General features: G+C 36.0%; 1 protein-coding gene across 2 annotated transcripts in view; it reads right to left on the bottom strand.

The window, feature by feature from the left end:
- The window catches only part of CALCRL (calcitonin receptor like receptor), an 81,590-nt gene that overhangs the window by 11,019 nt on the left and 52,717 nt on the right, over positions 1 to 17,854 (bottom strand). For both annotated transcript variants that reach the window (XM_061364650.1, XM_061364649.1), the window contains exons 5-10: positions 16,966 to 17,078; positions 13,330 to 13,421; positions 7,878 to 8,004; positions 6,107 to 6,260; positions 4,799 to 4,859; positions 4,598 to 4,664 (exon numbers count right to left, since the gene is read on the bottom strand). In XM_061364650.1, the coding sequence (XP_061220634.1) occupies positions 4,598 to 4,664; positions 4,799 to 4,859; positions 6,107 to 6,260; positions 7,878 to 8,004; positions 13,330 to 13,421; positions 16,966 to 17,078 (614 nt within the window). The remainder of the gene's footprint in view (positions 1 to 4,597; positions 4,665 to 4,798; positions 4,860 to 6,106; positions 6,261 to 7,877; positions 8,005 to 13,329; positions 13,422 to 16,965; positions 17,079 to 17,854) is intronic.

The following is a 17,854-nucleotide window of genomic DNA, read 5'->3' as shown; positions in this document are numbered from 1 at the left end:
ACCCGGTCTTCCACAGCCTTGGCAGACTTCTTTCATGTTGGTTAAATTTTTCAAAAAAGATCAGCTGTATATTTGTTACAGCAATGGGGCCCTTGACAGATATGTGATGTTATTTATATTCTAGTTACATGCTATTTAAACCATTTTAACAGGAAATTGTTTTACATAAGATACTACTGTATGAATTCCTCTCGGAAGTATCCAGCTACCTTTAAGCATTGTTTAAACATCCAAGGTCTTCTGATTCTTTCTCAAGAGCTTTATTTAGATTATATGCAGCCCATGATCCTCATCCAACTTCCTATAGCACACACAGACAGTAAGCCCTTCTTCCATTTCTAAATTTAATCCTTCACAAATCTACTTGCTCAACATCAACATGTCTCAAACCTCAACAACAAACCTAGAGTTTCCAGCCCTGCTCCTGCTTTGGTAGCAAGGACAATTCCTCTAATACTGTCCCTAAATGCTAGCTGAAGATGCCAAGTAGCAGCAGCCAGGTGTAAGATATCATCCAGCAAACTATTTCTTTTACAACATGCTGAATCGGAGAGAATTGTTCCAACTGTTCCACTTACCCATACACAGCAAAAAGCCAAAAAAAAAAGGAATGCAGAGCTTGAAAAGAAATATTAGGGAAAAGGGAATAGAGGGATGAGGCAAAGCAGAGGACAGAGTTGAGATGACTATGAGTGTCTGTAAGAGTATGCAGCATCAATTTTTGATGAGTATCTCTTCTGTCACAAAAATATAGTGAGATCAGGATGAACTGAATTCTTAATTAAAGTGAAGAAAACAGGTCTTGATTTTATCAAGGCAGTGAGTAGAGTTTTTACATTTAAGCAAAAGTAGGCCAGTGAAACTACTCACATGTATATTATCATCAAATTGACTGTGATGGCTTGGGAAGCCCCAAATGAGCCCTGTTGTGTTAGCTGCAGTATGAACAGAGAGCAAAATACTGGCAGCTCCACAGTGGCCTGACAATTGAACCAGCCAGATGAACAAAAATGGAAGCAAAGGCACAGAAGGAAGCCCTAAATAAAAATAAATGCTAGTGCCTGTACTGGGAAGTAAGTAGAGTTTAGGCTCTGCCTTAAGAGTGGCTGTGAACTCCACCAACCTTGTAAGTCAGTGGTTGCTGCAGTTCTTGCATTAAACTCTCCTCAAGTCCCTGATATTTCCGCTTTCCTCCACACTGAGTTTGTGCTAAGCAGTATGGTAATCCTTATTAGCATGTAGGTTTAAATTCTGTTTGAATTCCTCCTTAGGATGATATAAACAGACCATTCTTTGCTCAAAAACCTCAGGTATTTCTAGATACCAGCTGGTAGTCATTGCTTAGCTTTTTCAGATCTTAGCCTGCTTAAGCGTGGCTTGCTTGGGCAGAATACCTGTATGTGCTCATGAAGATATGTTTTATACCTGGCCTGTGGACATTGCCAAGGCTGGATATATGCATGCTAAGCATTCAACTTCTAAACTGCTTTGTCTTGTACCAGAGTCCAGCTTAAAGTCATTAAATGGGTCAGTAATGAAGCTAAAATCTCCTGAACTTCCTTCTAGAACATGTTTGCTAAAAGAGTTTGCATCTATGAAAGCCTGTCGATGAAGACACCAATACATTGCATTATTACAGGGCAAAATCAACATACCAGTAGTTTTATATAAATAATGGCATAACTAAATCAAAATCTACTCTTACAGGGGCACCAATGCAAACTAAATCACTAGTGCACCAGCACATCTGAAACCTAAGTGAAATCACTGCTGCTTCCACTAAAGTTCAAACCTACTGCCTTTTCACCCCCTCCATTTTGATCAGTGTTTGTTCAGCATTATAACTATCACCCTCTACTGTTTCCCTCTAATTCCCTTAATTGTGATTGGTTAGTCAAACAGTTGTAGTTAAATGGTCAACTGAAGACTATTCCAATCAAAAATGCAGCCTATGTCTGCTCTCATTTCCAGTTTCTTTGGCAGGGATGTGACCACAGTTATGTAATAACAGGGACCATAAAAGCAGCATTGTTGTTAACTTTATGTAATTGTAGGAGTTTTAGTGATGTACAGGAGTTAAATTCCCATTGGCTTCTGACAAATCTTCCTGGCACCCACTTGACAGTCCTCTTCGTATTCTCTGAGATCCTGCTCCTGCAAATAGAAAGTGTCTTCTCCCTAGTTATCTAATTTGCAGTTTACTAATGTTGCTTAAATGTCTACTAAAGCAGGTCATGCTTAGTAAAATGTGGAAATTGTACCTGGCAAGCAAGTTGCTTAAGCAAATGAGGATTCTGTTCACAAAGCCCAAACACATGCATTTCATTTCATGTCTTTGTTACTGGCTTGTCCTTTTGGAATGACATATTCAATTTTTTTTTTTATTTTTATTTTTTTTATCAGAAAGGAAAGCACCTCCTTTAAATTACTTTCACATCACGGGCGAGACGTATAACTGTGTTTAACCCTTTTTATTCCTACAGGGTTTTCACATAAATTTACTGACTGTACTGGGGCAAGAAAAATCCAAGAGAAATGCCTTCAAGACAGCTCATGAACAAATATAGGAAAGTCAAAGGTATACATACTTGTAAATTGCAAAGAGAACAGATGCAGTTTCCCATACCAACCCCACAGAGGCAATTATTATGCTGCCAGTAAAATCAAAGGACATTCTTAGTGCTGCCTTGAATGGAAAGCAGACTTGATGGTTTGGGATTGATCCAGTACATCTGAAACCAGCAGTAGCCTTGCTGCTGTTTTCACTGTGAATTTATGGAAGCCATCACTTGGAAGAAGAAAATGATCTTGCATCCTAAACCAGAGTGACTTCATGGAGGGTGGTATAGTCTCATACTTCCGCAAAAATTTTTCTGTTATTATTTAAGCAAGCTCTGACTAATATCAATTATATTTGAGCTTTAACTTAAATGATATATCTGTGAGGAGACATCTGGACAAAGAACATACCCCCCCCCCCCCAAAAAAAAAAAACAAACAATGCAGAATAGCATATATTTTCTGGGTGATATACAGCACCATGGAAGTAAGAAAAATAGCCCTATTCCTTTCTGTGAAAACAGGATTCCACCTTCTGTTAAATTAAAGAGAAGAAAAATTGACAGGATTTAGAACTGGTTTAAATTTGCAGATTATAGCACTAGTTAAAATGTCTTTATACGAACACATGGCAGACCTGACTAACAGGACAAGATATTATCATATCCCAAGAGCCAGTAATTTCATGGGGGCTGCCCATGATATCACAGCAATTTCATGGGAACTGCATTTGGCTTCCTGCAGAGGACCTCAGGTGTGTCATGGTACCAAAGCAGTCTTCAAAATACACGTTCACTAGTCAATTTAACTGTGAATAAAAATTGGAGTCACAAGAACAACAGAATTTACACAGTGGTCTTTCAAGAATGTTCTCTGTGCAGACAGATACTCATTAATAATTTAACAGAAGGGAAAGTTCACGTAGGTCAGAAATTGAAATGACTTCTTAAATGTTTTATTTCTTAGTAAAGTAAGTTACTTGATGTTTTCATTTGTAATGCATTTCCCTGCATGAACTGAAAAGCCATAAGAAAGGTCACCAGACACTATACAATACTTTGACCAGATCAGCTTGAAGTTTCGTTACAATAAAAGATATGGCTGTCATACATAGCAGCTAATTCTGCTCTGCCTCTACACTGCAGCATTTTCTATATTTTGCATTCATAGATATTAGTTATGCTGATAGTTGTATAAAAAGGTACATATTAGTATTTTCTTCTATTCAGCACCTATTTATTTAGCAATAATCTACTGACTGAATTATATAAGTTAAATGTAATCTTTATAACTGAAGTACAACACTGGTTTTTATACTGTCTTCAAGTACCTATAATTTACTGTTTTCAGCATCAAACATTCGTGTAATAGGGCTGGCATTAACTTGGAGCGTAAGACTGAACACTGCGCTCTGGTTTCATGAGGACTAATAAATCAGAGGCATTGCAATACCCCAATGGCCAAAGCACACACTGCTAGATTAGTATCAGAACAGGGGCAATCACAGATACAAAACTATTTCCACTGGTTCTTTCCCAAGAGCCTACTCCAATTTAAATCCATTCTGTACTCCCACTCCCAGTCAGTCCTGACCTTCAAGAACCCTCCTTCTGAGCTTCAGTGAGATCCAAGTCTGGTAGCATCTAGTCTGGATGCTTGTAATAAGGTCAACCTGGCAAATGGCCTCGGCAATGAGAAAGCATTCTCAGCTAAAAGAAGGATATAAATGTAGTACTCCAGGTAATCCTTTCTTGTCACTAGCATTTAAGTGGAATGACAGCTAATATTGTAAAATCTGAGTTTCCCAAAGGATGAGTGGTACAGCTCCTTAATAAGGTGAATACTGTACTGTATTTACTGATACTGTACTGTACTGTAAATCCTGAGTGCCTAAGGCACCTTCTGGCTTAAGTGAGAGGTCCTGCAAATGACAGTGACCTCTAAATTCGAGCTTTAGACTATCACCAACTTTATAAGCCCATGAAGAATAGCCAGAAAACAAATAAGAAAAACAAATTATTATCTGAAAAATGCCTACCAGCAGAGCAGCACAAATAGGGCCATGGATGATGTACAGCAGATGAGTATCAGAGCTGATCCAGCAACTAGAGAAAACAAACAAGAAAAAATAACACAATAAAAAAAACCAACAAACATTTGGCATATTATTATCTCTTGTATTCCTTTTTCTCCCCTTAAAGCAAATAAATTTTGCAAAGCAAGATGAGATGCTACTTACTTGTCATTATAATACAAGCTTCTAGCAACGGCATGTATGCAGGCAGGAATCAGTGGAAAACCTGAGGAAAAAAAAATATTAAATCAATGTTTTCTTCATACATAAACATGACTAACAACTACATCTTGCATTTCTTGCTGGTATCTTTTGCACTTTCACCTCATCCAAACTATATACCTGTAGAGCAACTAATGTAACAAGTCCCAATACGACATCTATTTTCTCAGGTTTCTTCCTGAGGGGTGTATGAAACCTCATTCCCACTGTCTTTCCAAGGAAATCCATATCAATACACAGAAAGAAAAAGCAAATAAAATTACAACAATTTAGAAAGCATCAATCTATCTTCATTAACACAGACATTTTTCAGACTGCAATTTTCAATATGCTAAATGGGCAGTAGAACTAAAAATGACACATGACCACATGACTAAAAAGTACACATGACCAGAGCTTTAACGGTATGATAAACAAAGTTGATACTTGCTCGGTGTACAGAAAAAAAAAGTCACCTGCAAAACAAATTTGAAATCAGACTCTGGAAATCACGTAGAGTTAAAAATTTTAAAAGAATACACAAATTAATTATGTGGGGTCCTTGACACTCTGATGTTTTCAGAAGTTGCTGTGCACCTATGATCTTTTAACTACATCTCAGATGTGTTTGTAGTGGGACAACTACCTAAGTACCGAGTCATGTTATAGCTGAATGCGCCAATATACTGAGGCTAACGAGAAAGCCCTCACTTGCACTTTGTGAGTATGCTGTTGTGCATTATCTGAGATGACCAGGTTTGGCTTCTTAGTTTTGATACTGATATTTCTTAAGATTTTCAGCTACAGCTATTTTGTATTTGTTTAGTGAACAATACAGGTCAAATCGAACTGCTGGAAAAAGAAATCCTTGGCCATCTCTAACTCAGTTCTGACCCTCCACCCAAGACATGGCAAGACTTCTCTGAAAACAAACATTCATTCCTGAATAAACATCTTCGACATAAAGAACAATGAATAATTACTTCTTAATGTCTTTTTTTTTATAATAGGAGACTCTTTTCACTATACAACGGAGGAGTCACTTCCTGACTCCAGAAACGCATAATCTCTCTTTCAGCAAAGACTGAAGTACATACAACTTCCTACATTCATAATTCTAAGCCTGTTGAAACTCCCCAGACAAAGAAGAGGAGTGGGTCATCATTGTTCAAAGCTACCAGCTCAGAGAAGCAAAGTACAGAGGTTTTAATTCTCATGAAAAGGAAGAAGAGATTGCTTTGGCCTGAAAACATAGAATGCAAAATCACATACCCCAGCCAAGAAGGTAATACCACATCAAGTGTTGTTTCTCAGCAAAAACAGCCACCACAATGAGAGTGTGCAGGTAAATGCCTTCACACAGCATCCAAAAGTAGTTGCAACCCATTAGGTACAGGTAGATGAACTGTGACACTTTGCAGCTAAGCTGCAGAAAAAAAGCAGAGTACAATATTAATGTTCAAGTTGCAAAAATCACAAGAACTTTATTTGCAAAATGGTAAAAAATACTGTTCCAGTTAAATTTCAATGTTTATTCTCTTTTTCACTACATTTATTTATTTTCTTTTAGTAAAATTTTCATAGCATTACAATTCCATACTTTATGGTGACAATAAAAGTGGTGAATGAGTCTGTATTTTTATTATTCAAATATGAGGACCTCAAGATCCTCAAAGCATGATGGCAGAGAGCTGTAATGATATTTTCCCTTATTGCAAACATTGCCACACTTAGCCATTCCAATCAGCAGGGAATCCTTAAATTATCTGACGGTAAACACACAACGAAAAATGTATTTTGATAAAGGTAATTCCCTCTCAAATTTTACCAATCACAACATATAGCTACTCCAGAGAATAAATTATGTTTTTTAAATGCTCATGATACTTTCAACTTTAACCTAGTCATAGCAGCACTTAGCACAAGTTGAGAAGAACCTCTCTTGTTGGCATATATTTGGATTTAGCTTCATTAAAAAGACATTCTTCAACTGAAATGTTAAAAAACAATTTACTGAAAAGTTGTGAAAAAGAAGCAATAGTTAATGCACAGATTTAGACACAGTGGATTTTTTTTTCTTTTTCCTCCTGTAATCACTAAGTGTTGGATTGATCTTTCTGGCACTTAGCTTAAAACAAACCCGAAATGAACCTTTTTTACCACATTTTGCTACCTAACTGATGAGGTGATTAGCAGCTATCTCAAGATTGTTTTCCACCACTTGGATGAGGTTTTACAGGAGAAAGAGAATTTATCTTTTTACTTGAATAAGCTTCTGGAGTTTTGCCCTGACTTTCATAGAATATGGATTTATCTTCCAGGCCTAAATTAAAATAAGGTCATAATTAGGGATTTGTTTATTTATGTACGTAATTTTCAGGCTCTGATTCACACTTATCCAGTGTTACCAGGACGGGGGGGGGGGGGGGGAAGAGGAGCCCCCCCCAATCAGGCCCAAACGGATGAGGTCTTTCTTTAGCTTTTACTTTTGGAATATAATGGTCAGTGTAACCTCCTTTCGCGCGCGCACACACACACACACACACACACACACACACAAAAAACCAGAAAAAAAAACAACAAAACCCAAAATCCCCAAAAAACCCCCCAAAACAGCCAAAATAGATTCTTTTTAACTGAAGACGGCAAAGTTAAAGCCATAGGAAAGTAGCATACAGTTCCAAAATACACTGCAATGCTTTTTTTACTGCCCTTCCTTGGTGAATTGAACTACTATAACCTCACTGAGATCATCTAGAACAGGCTACTTTCTTACAGTTCTATCAGTCCAAAAGGTTCTTGTAGAAACTCAGAAAAGCAGGTCAGTGTGCTCCGTCTCTTACAGTGTTTCTATTGTTTCAGAACCACAAATGTGGAATGCCCACATCATTGTTAGACATCTGTTGCACTACATAACATGGACACATCGTTACTGAACATTTTAATCTCACTATATACAACATTTTGTCAACTATTCACATCTCATCTCTTCCGTGTTGCTCACAGATAAATCAATAAGGCTGCCAAATATACTTTCACTTACTGGATTAGTTGCAACCAACTCCTGATTGTTGGCAACTGCAGTCAGTGAAATTATTGTTACGACCGAGTTGCAAACAAAAGAGAAAAATAGGTTTTTGTGCAGGGTAATCCTTTGGCAACTCAAGCTCCTAGAAAAGAGAAAGAAGAACAAATGAATACCCAGGAGTAAAGTGCTGCGTACTTGGGGGCACCCTGAAATTTTGAAATACTAGAGCTCTTTATTATCAACCCTTTCTTAAGTTACAGTCTAAATTTAATAGAATGATGTGAAAGGTAACACTTTCCCTTCAACACCAACAAGAGGCAAAGTGAAGTACATTCAGTTCCAAGTGTGTTCACAGAGACAGACCTATTTTGCAGTGGCGATCTAAAAAACATCTGAATAGCAGTAATGTAACATATTTCAGAAGATTTATACCTTTGAGGAAGCTCTCTCACCCTGCTTTTCCATTTACCCAAACCTAACATGTTTTGAAGATATTTTTTTATTACTTGTATTCCTGTCATTTTCCTTCCTTGATTTTATAACTGCAAAAATATCCAAATAAGTAAAATAACACAAATGTTATATTGACTTTTGTATATAACCCAGTCATAAACAGTATATAAACAATTATAAAATGCAGTATCTAACTGAATTTAATTGTGTTAATTTTCAAGGTTTGCCTTTAATTTTGAAATAAAATTTAAGAAAAAATACTTGGAAGAACTGGTTTGTTGCTTTTTGGTTTTTTTTGTGTTTTTTTTTTTTTTTTTTTTTTTTTTTTTTTTAAGCAGAGCATCAGTAATATTAAACAATACTAGAAACTGAACACAGTCAGCAAATTTCTGTTTATCTGCCATACCAGAGAAAACAGGTCTGAATTAGTGCCATTCCAAGAGGCATGAGTGCTTCTCATTCAATTCTTTTTGAAGAAATTCAGCTTCATAGGCAAACACAAAAAAAAAAAAAAGACAGAAAGCCTGTATGGGTATATGGACAATTCTGATCATTGGGATATTAAACCTTAATGCTCAAAGTTCCCAAAAAAGCAAGGAAAATCCATTTGTTATAAAAAGACACTCTCAGAAAACACGCATTTTAAATCTGGAGAAAGCATCTACTGAAACCTCTGTTGTAGGGAGTATGCTCTTTATAACCACACCTACCTACCTACATTTAGCAGCCAGCACCACAGAGTGCACCTGATTGATAAAGTAACTGGAGGAGGAATATCTATCACACATTCAACTGCTTTTCACTGTTAGAGCAATCAGAAATACATTGAGAAGGTCAGCATGGGACAAGTCTAAATTGTCACAAAGGGAAAATCAACTTGTCTAGCCTTTTCAAGCAGCATGACTGGAAGACAAGATAAACTATGGGCACTGATAATTAAATTTTACTTTGAGAGGGCAGGAGGGAGAAGAAATTTATATTTTAATAGAGAAATACAGATACAGAACAGACATGAAAGCTGGAGGAGTATACTGAAAACTGTTGAGAACATGACAGAAAAGAAACAAAACAATCCCACTGAACAAGAGAGATGCTAAAAAAAATACTGGCTATAGAGAATGCTGCACTTAGTTGCATTCTTCATAACTATTACACAAAGAATATATGAAGCACACCACAGATATATGGAGTACTCTCAGATATGGACAGTACAATACCGTTAATCAGGCAGTTTGTGCAAGTCAAGCCTTGGAGCCCTCAGGCATTCTAAGCCTCATTTCACTAAACATGGGGGAAGGAAACTACTCTAGAAACTAGTGCTGCCATGCAGCACAAGGCACTACCCTAGTCAAACCTCTGTTTGCCAAATGTTGTTTGCCTGAAGGAAATAAGAAAGAAAATTTGTCCAAATTACAGAACACACACTTAGATTTGAATTAAGTGATAAAGTACATTCCATTAGGCTTTTTATTATTTTAGTTTTAATACCCCAAACACATATAGCTTTGACTACTAAAATATGCAGATTTTTATGTGTTCTGAAAATGTATTTTCGTAAGGTCCTTTCCTTCCTATATGGCTTATATACAAAAGGAGAGGCTACACGAGATTCCAGCTAAGGGCTTTGTGTAAACAAGTCCCGAAGAACTCTGGAATTTTGTCTCCTTATCGTTAAAAGACTCAGTACGCAGGCAGGCAAGGCAAAGCATGTACAGCTAATGGGGCCATCTCTCAGGGTCATCCAGCAGCTGTTCCTGTTGAGTATTCAAACACACCCATGCACAACCACCTCCACCCCTTCAGAAAAGGACTGAAAGTATCACAAGACAAGAAACAAGGAAGCAAGTCTGATGACATTTAAAAATGAAGACTGCTTTTGGTAACAAAAGTATATTTTCCTAAGCCTCCCCACCCTCCCTCTTGTGTTCCTCTTCTTGTATTCGTCTATTTCCTCTTAACGACATAATATCCTTTAATCATTTAATTCTCATAATTATGATCTAAGAGCATTTGAATGACCTCCCTCCAGATTAAACTAGGTGCAGTAAAAAAACAGGCTTCCTGCTAATTTACTTATTTCCCTTCCTATTTTGACTCCTACATGTCTTGGACGTTAGGGAAAATATCAGGTCTGCAATACGTCTCCCAAAAGAAAAAAAATGTAACATTTTCAAAATGTCAGATATGTTTGAGATTAAATTCTTAAGGTATTCATATACTGCAAAATTCAACCATTGAGATCCACATATGCACCTAAGGGAATTACCTGTTCAGCCAAAACTGACTTTCAGTGACTTGGGAACCTCTGCTCTCTATATCAATCTATCACTCAGTTGTTTGCATACTCTTTTAGCATAGCATAGCTATCCTCTGTGAGTGCTCCCATGCGATTTGACATGATGCTTGATCAACAGCTCCTTTATTCCAGGTGGTTTTTTTTTTTTTTTTTTTTTTTTTGCTTGGTTTGGGATTTGTTCACTTTGGGGGCCATCCTTCAAATTATAGCTCCCCTTCCTCTGAATTCCCTGGATTTAAGATTTCTCTTGCCTTGGCTTTTTTTTTTTTTTCTTTTCTTTATATAACTATAGAACTATTTTAACATAACATTTTATAATAAGCACATGTATGACCTAGAAGATGTAGCAGAATAAGAAAGCAAGTTTGTTTTTTTATGTGTCACAGATGACTTTTCAGAGAGGAAGATCAGAATTCCAAGTTTATAGCCCATTTTATGCTATCAAACAAAATTCCAATCCACGTGGGGAACACAACTGACAAACTGGAGATGTATTTCCAATGAGGCAATTTTCTAAAGAAAAGAGAGAATTTCAAATTAAATAAAAAATAATTCACAAAACTGGCTTAATCTTATAAAAAAAAAGTATTTGAAAAAATATCTTTGTTTTCTTCTGGGAAAAGGTACCACCTTTCCAGTCAAACCTAAAGATATTCTAATGGTCAGCAATCAAGCAAATATCATCTAGAAACTATCAACTGACTAACAGAATAATTTTTTTTAATACATGGGAAGTTCAAAGGCACCCCCACACAATAGCAAAAAGAAAAAAAAACAAAAAAGCCCACCTGTTAAAGCTATGAATAATTATACAAGCTTCAGCTGATACATAATACATCCTGATATTAATCTAGACCCTTAAATATCCTTCTGGTACTAAAAATACTTTTGAGGAACTGTACATCCCAAGATAACAGCTTGTAGAGAACTTCCTTTGGCTTCCTTTACATTTTGTAATTTCCTTTTATATCCCAACATATCCACAGCCTAGAAAATGTGGTTTGTGGGTCTGGATTAATTCCACGTAGTTCTCTGAGGAGAAATGATCCTTCAACCAGAGGGGAAAAAAAAAAAAACACATGGTAAGGCTAGACAAGCATGACATAGTAATAAGGGTTGCAAAGCAGATCACCTGCTTTTGCAGCAAATGCCAGAAGGCCAAGATGAAAATGGCTTGGTTTTCATGTTACAGTACAGAAATATCATGCTTTACTGTCTGAACTTTTAAAACCTTGCATTCCAAATATTTTTGTTTTCTCCTGAGAAGTCTGCCAAAACTTTTTTCCTGTCACATTACATACTTAGTCTGTTAAACTTGTGACATTCATAGCAACAGTATAGCCTTTTTATGCTATATATAAGAACTCAGAGCCATTTCACTTGTTGATTTCATGGGGGGAAAGTGAATTTGGAAATGGTAAATATTGTTTTTACAAGTCATATGCAAATAAACTGATTAAAAAAACCCAAATATTTTAGTTTGTCCTCATGAACATGAACCTCATGGAAAGAAGTCAGAAAAAGCTGCAAAGTCATTTTGAATACTGGATTTCATGAAGACGTTACAAAGTGGAAAGACTTGTTTGCTGGGGATTTGTGGAAATGTTGTTCCAGAACCCCGGGAAATGATGGATACCTAAATTGGAAATGCTATAATCAGCCAGGTGCAACTAAAAAGGGTATTTTTTTTGTCACTCTTCTGCTACTCTTACCTAATCAAAGTCCAGATCACGAGAGCTAGCCCCACAGTAGCTAGCATATGTTCTACTCATATTAAAATGTTAGAGGCAAAGTAAAAGATCAAGTGAGACAGTAGAGTACAGCAGTAAACAACAGGTAAGACCATAGAGCAGATCTAAATTAGCCAATAAAAAACAATGCAGAAATGTTTAAACTATGCCAGTTAGCAAGGAAAGCATACATAGTGAAGTGCAGCATTTAGCAGAGATAACTTGTCTCTGTCAGTTCCGCTCATGTGTCAATATTCCTGGTTTCATCTTTTTACAAAACCTCATCAACTTCTTAAAAAAAAAAACCAACAAAACCACAAGGGATCTTTTGTGTTAAAGAAAAGTTTAGAAGTAATAAGACGATTTAGTTTTAAGGATATGTGCATTGTATTACAAGTTGTTGTGACAGTGGTGATACATAGCTCACTTTCAGGAAGGTAACACAATAATGTGAGAAAATATGACGGAACTGTCATAGAGATAATGTGCTGAATAAAACCTCACAATTATTTTTATTATTCCCATTCCTATGGGAGTTTATTGCGTTTTTTGGGTACCTACTTTGCAATATTACTGTACTTATCATAAATCATCAGTATTTTGGTTTCCATTTGTTCTTTTGTTCGACTGATGCTTGGCATATCCACACTACACTTATTTATTAAAAAAAAACCCACCACCATCACCAAAACCACAGCAACAACAAAACCCAAACCTAAACTCAAAACAAGCAAGCTTTTCTTCTTTTTTTTCCATTTTCCCACTTACTATTTTCAATATATTCTACAGTTTTTGATTTGCAGATTTAGGATTTTAGGCTTCCATTAAAAGAAACCTAAAATTTTATCACATTATAATGTTCACCAAAGCAATATACTGACCCTTTGCCTTCTTGCTCCTTTTCATTGGAATGGCTACTGTTTCAAAGTCCTGAAACTAGGATTTTTGCAACCATTGATATTTGGCAAAGAATTTTAAGAATACTTACTTAAAATAAAAGAATATGCCAAGAGAAATCAGAAGTGATGTAATTGAAAGACCATGTCCGATGATGGCCAAGTAATACAAGTTCAGAGCAGTCTGCAACATAAGAACAAAAGCAAGCACCTGTGATGCATATAGAACTATTGCTGATAAAGCACATACTTACACATCTCTTCTGCATATAAAAGAACTATAATAGGATTAATAAAAACATCACAGAGAATGATGAGTCTAAAATCCTGGAAATCAATATCTTGCTAAAATCTCTTTTTTATAGGACACGCAACACATTTGCTGAAATAATCACCAGAAACTCATTGTTAAGACATCAGGTTTCTAATATATACGGCTATGTTTTTTTCTAAGTATTTACATAAATGTGGCCATTTATGCTACTGCACTGGGAGCATTCCTGTCTGAGGGTTGATTCCTCTATTAACACAACTCTAAAGTAAAATGTGCTTCCTATATGAATTTATGTATTTTTTTCATCATAGAAGATTTGCTCTTATCATCTAAAGATACTTCCTTTAAAGCAAGCTGTGAGGGTGACATTGGAAACTTAGTTTTCACTTGGCATTTAAGGAAGGGCATATAAAAGGTAACAATGAAGACTGAGCAGTCTACATTAAATAAGCCGACAGCCAAATTACAGAATTATGAAAAGCTGGACAGGTACAAAACGCAAAAATAAAGAACCAATTAATTAATATTTGGAATATATACAACATCTTATGACTAATTCTTTGAATTAGTAAGATATTAAATTCTATTTGTAACAATCCCCTGCTTTCACTCATCGAATCTGCCTCACAATTTCTCTTGTTCCATTCAAAGTATGATAATTGTCTTGTACACAGGAACAATAACAATAAGGCTGAACCTTACTCTATCAAAATAAAGCACGACTATCTGGATTCTGTGCTCATGGACTCCAAGCTGTATGTACCTTCTGAACTTATTTAAGATTGAACTTATTTTAAATTGACTTACTTAACTCAATTTAAGATAGACTAACTGCAGCTTGCTACATACATTGACTTCTGAAATAAAAAAAATAAAAGAAAAAATATTTCAGGTAAAGCTTTAAGACAAGGGTACCTTTTTGTACATGGTAGAATTTTTCAAATTATTCTTATTATTATTTAAAATAAGATAACATAAAAAAAATTAAAAGTAATGCAATAGGTTTAAGTGAAAATTTCATAACAATTTGTGAGAAAAAAAAAAAGGGTTACCCCTGAATCACTAAAGCCTGGCTACATGCATATGACACACTTCCATGACAGATCCATATCCCACATCATCCCCTCATTCTGTGACTGATTTAGGCAAAGGTGCACATTAAGGATTTAGGATTTCTGCACAACTCAGAACTAGCATAAAGCAGTGGTATGGCAGGGACTGCTGCTCGCACGTCCATAGGAGCTCAGAACCAAGGTATATTTACGACTGTATTTGCTGTTGCTGTATGCTGTACCTTGTGATACTGAAATTTGTATTGTTTCTTGTTTATATATGGATCCTGTAATAATTCATTCTCTGTCTAGTATTGAAAAAATTCCAGATGATTTCTCCCCTGAAAGAGAACAACTTATTGATCATGCTGAAGTTGTCTTGACTCCATTTCTTAATAATGATTCAAGAAATATTCACATGCTATGGAGGGATCATTATTTGGATATGAGAAGAATGAGAAGAATGAGAAGAATGAGAAGAATGGACAACAGTCACATTTACTGTGCATTATTTAACCCACCTTCTAGCAAAGTGAAAGGATAATGTTGCTAGGATAACAACACGTGAACTGTAGCAAGCTGCAAGGCTTTTTTGGAGCTATTACTCCATTTAAACAGTACTTTCTGGTGCATGACGGACTTGAAATATGCTGGCAAAACAGCCTGAGGGAAACTAGCTCATTATTCATAAAGAGGGACCTGCATGGATCATGTCTGAAAAACATCTCAGTTTCCAGCCAATTAGCAAGAATCAATGAATTATAGCATCTCTGCTAGTAGAATTAAATGGTTATTAGTGTATTCAATGTCTCATGATTTGCAAAAAAGCAATACAAAAGTGCCTTTTTGTGATTTATTACCACCTTTTCTCAATATGTTTTCTAGGTAAATACCCTAAAATACACCTGACAGCAATGATGCAGGCAGGTAGGATCTCTACTAGATATCAGTATTCTTGACACAATCTGCTATTATTGAGCTCTTTTCCACGAGTCATAAATTAATTTACAGTCTATCCTGACCCACTGGACATTTACAGTTTCAAGTAAGGTTCTTCTAATGACTATTTCATAAACAAAGGGGACACAGAGTTATAATATATAGATGAGATATTAATGGCAGAGTTTGCTCATACCATGTGAGCAAACTTGGATATGTATGTAAGTTTGTATCATATCGTTTGCTCACAGATACAGTAGATAAGAGTCTTACATTCCCCTACAAGGGTAGAGAATGTAAAATATGCAATTTTGCCCATTATATCACATATCACAGAGGATCTCAGGAAGAAGGCATGTGGAAGTTAACCAGATTCTTCTGTTACTATTTTTCTAAATACGTCAATGCACGGGCAAGGTAAACTGAAGTTTATTTAACAAAAAGAATCTATACATATACCCAACAAAGGTATGTATGCATATGCCCATATATAGAAATATATATGTAAAACAATTTTGATATATAGCAAACCACTCTCTCAAAGCATTTTGCTGCCTGGCCTGAGATAATTTTGGATGCTTGCAAAATTTAACTTAAATAAACTTCAAGTATAGGTTTTCCATTAATGAAAGCTGCTTAACATCTCAGAGACTGAAAAAAAATGGCACTTGGGAGCTAAGACACAAGACATACACAGGGAAAGGATCACAAGGCAAAACAAACCCTACCTAACATTCCTCATAATTTGCTTCCCTTTGACATCCAAAGGTCCTGTGATGAATCCAGTCAACTACAGCTTGCCAAATTTGTAAAAAAAAAAATAAATAAATAATTTTTTTTTACTTTGTAAAAAAAGATATGAGCTCTGCTTTGGTTGGGAAAAAAAACAAACCCACCCCCCCCCAACCCAAAACAAAAAAACACACAAAATGCCACAAAAAAACACCCAACAAAAACCAGGAAACAAACCCTTGAAGATGTATTAATCTCAAACAAAGCTCTGGGTGTGCACCTACTGAAAATCTGCTACGATAACTTAGTTGGATAAACTCATGCAGTCAGCACATCTTCCACAGATGTGCAAGCCTGCAGTTCTGCTGAACTTGCACTTACTTGAAATTTACAGAGTAAAATGTACAGGTCTGCTCTTACTGGGCATGCAGTTTTGCTTACCAGTAGATGACTGTGGATGACCTAGACAAATATTAGTATGCACACATTAAAATGCCATTAAAAAAATTATCATATTATTCAAGCACCTGAAATCAGTTGTAAAACACAAAGCAGGTGGTTTGGAAGGTTTTTTCTAAGTCTGTTTAGCACAATTCACCCTTTTTATTCAACATACTTTTCCTTTTGCATTTTGATGTTGCATTAACTCTGTCGCCATTTGAGTTTTGAACTTGTGCAATTTTTCCAATCAGTTTCTCGATACTAGGAGCTTGCATTCATTCCTTTCCTACCTTCACTTTTTCATGTGTATAGATATTACACTGGGTATAGTTTGTCCACGTCCTGTTGCTTTCTGGGTGTCTAAACCAATTCCCACTTGGATCACAGATCTTCGTAACCTTTTCTACAAAGAAGATGGAAATAAAAACAGAAGAAAAACACAAGAGTCAGCACTGAGGTTCTAATTCCCAAGGCCTAGTATCTAATGAAGAAAGACCAGTAAACAAATGACAGCTTTGTTTATACGACTAGAGACATTGCTTGTTACTATTAATTCTGAAAAACTAGAGGCCACTGCTTTTGCTTAGCAAGAGAAACTGATGATGTGTTTTTCTTCAGAAAACAGCTTTCCCTCCTCCAAGCCCATAAGTATCAAAATACGTCAAACCAACTGCTCAAGAACTACCAGGTGAAGTGACAAAAACATTTAAACAGCTTATCATCCAAGATCTAAACTGACATCTACCACTGTAAATTAGAATGGAACAGGCAAGAAAACATCAACAGAGAAACTGCTGAAGAACAAAACTGGAAAACTGTGAGTACATAATGATTTCTATCATGAAATAGGAGGCATGAAAAGACCCTGGGAATACCAAATGAAGCAGGAAGATACAAGAGTGGAAGTCTGTGACATTTTCCACATGCTTACAGGTACAAAGCTTAGCCCTACAGAAACAGAAAAAGATTCTTTTGTGAGAGAAGCCCCTGTCAGATTCTACTGCTAAACTGAGGTAAAAGTCATACTTCTGCTTGCCTGTTAGAGAGATCTCTAGGAGGACAAAAGCTGATCTAACTTCAAGTTATATGTCATAGTCTCCAGAATTCTGCAAGGAGATATTTCAGAGAAAATACTAACAAACCAACCAACGAAAAAAACAAAACCAAAAACCAACCAAC

This window comes from Neopsephotus bourkii, unplaced genomic scaffold (genome assembly GCF_033783945.1).
Source record: "Neopsephotus bourkii isolate Nb327-2 ecotype Australia unplaced genomic scaffold, CSIRO-AGI_Nbou_v1 NB_1245, whole genome shotgun sequence".
Taxonomy (NCBI): Eukaryota; Metazoa; Chordata; class Aves; order Psittaciformes; family Psittacidae; genus Neopsephotus; species Neopsephotus bourkii.
This window is presented reverse-complemented; position numbering and strand designations above follow the sequence as displayed.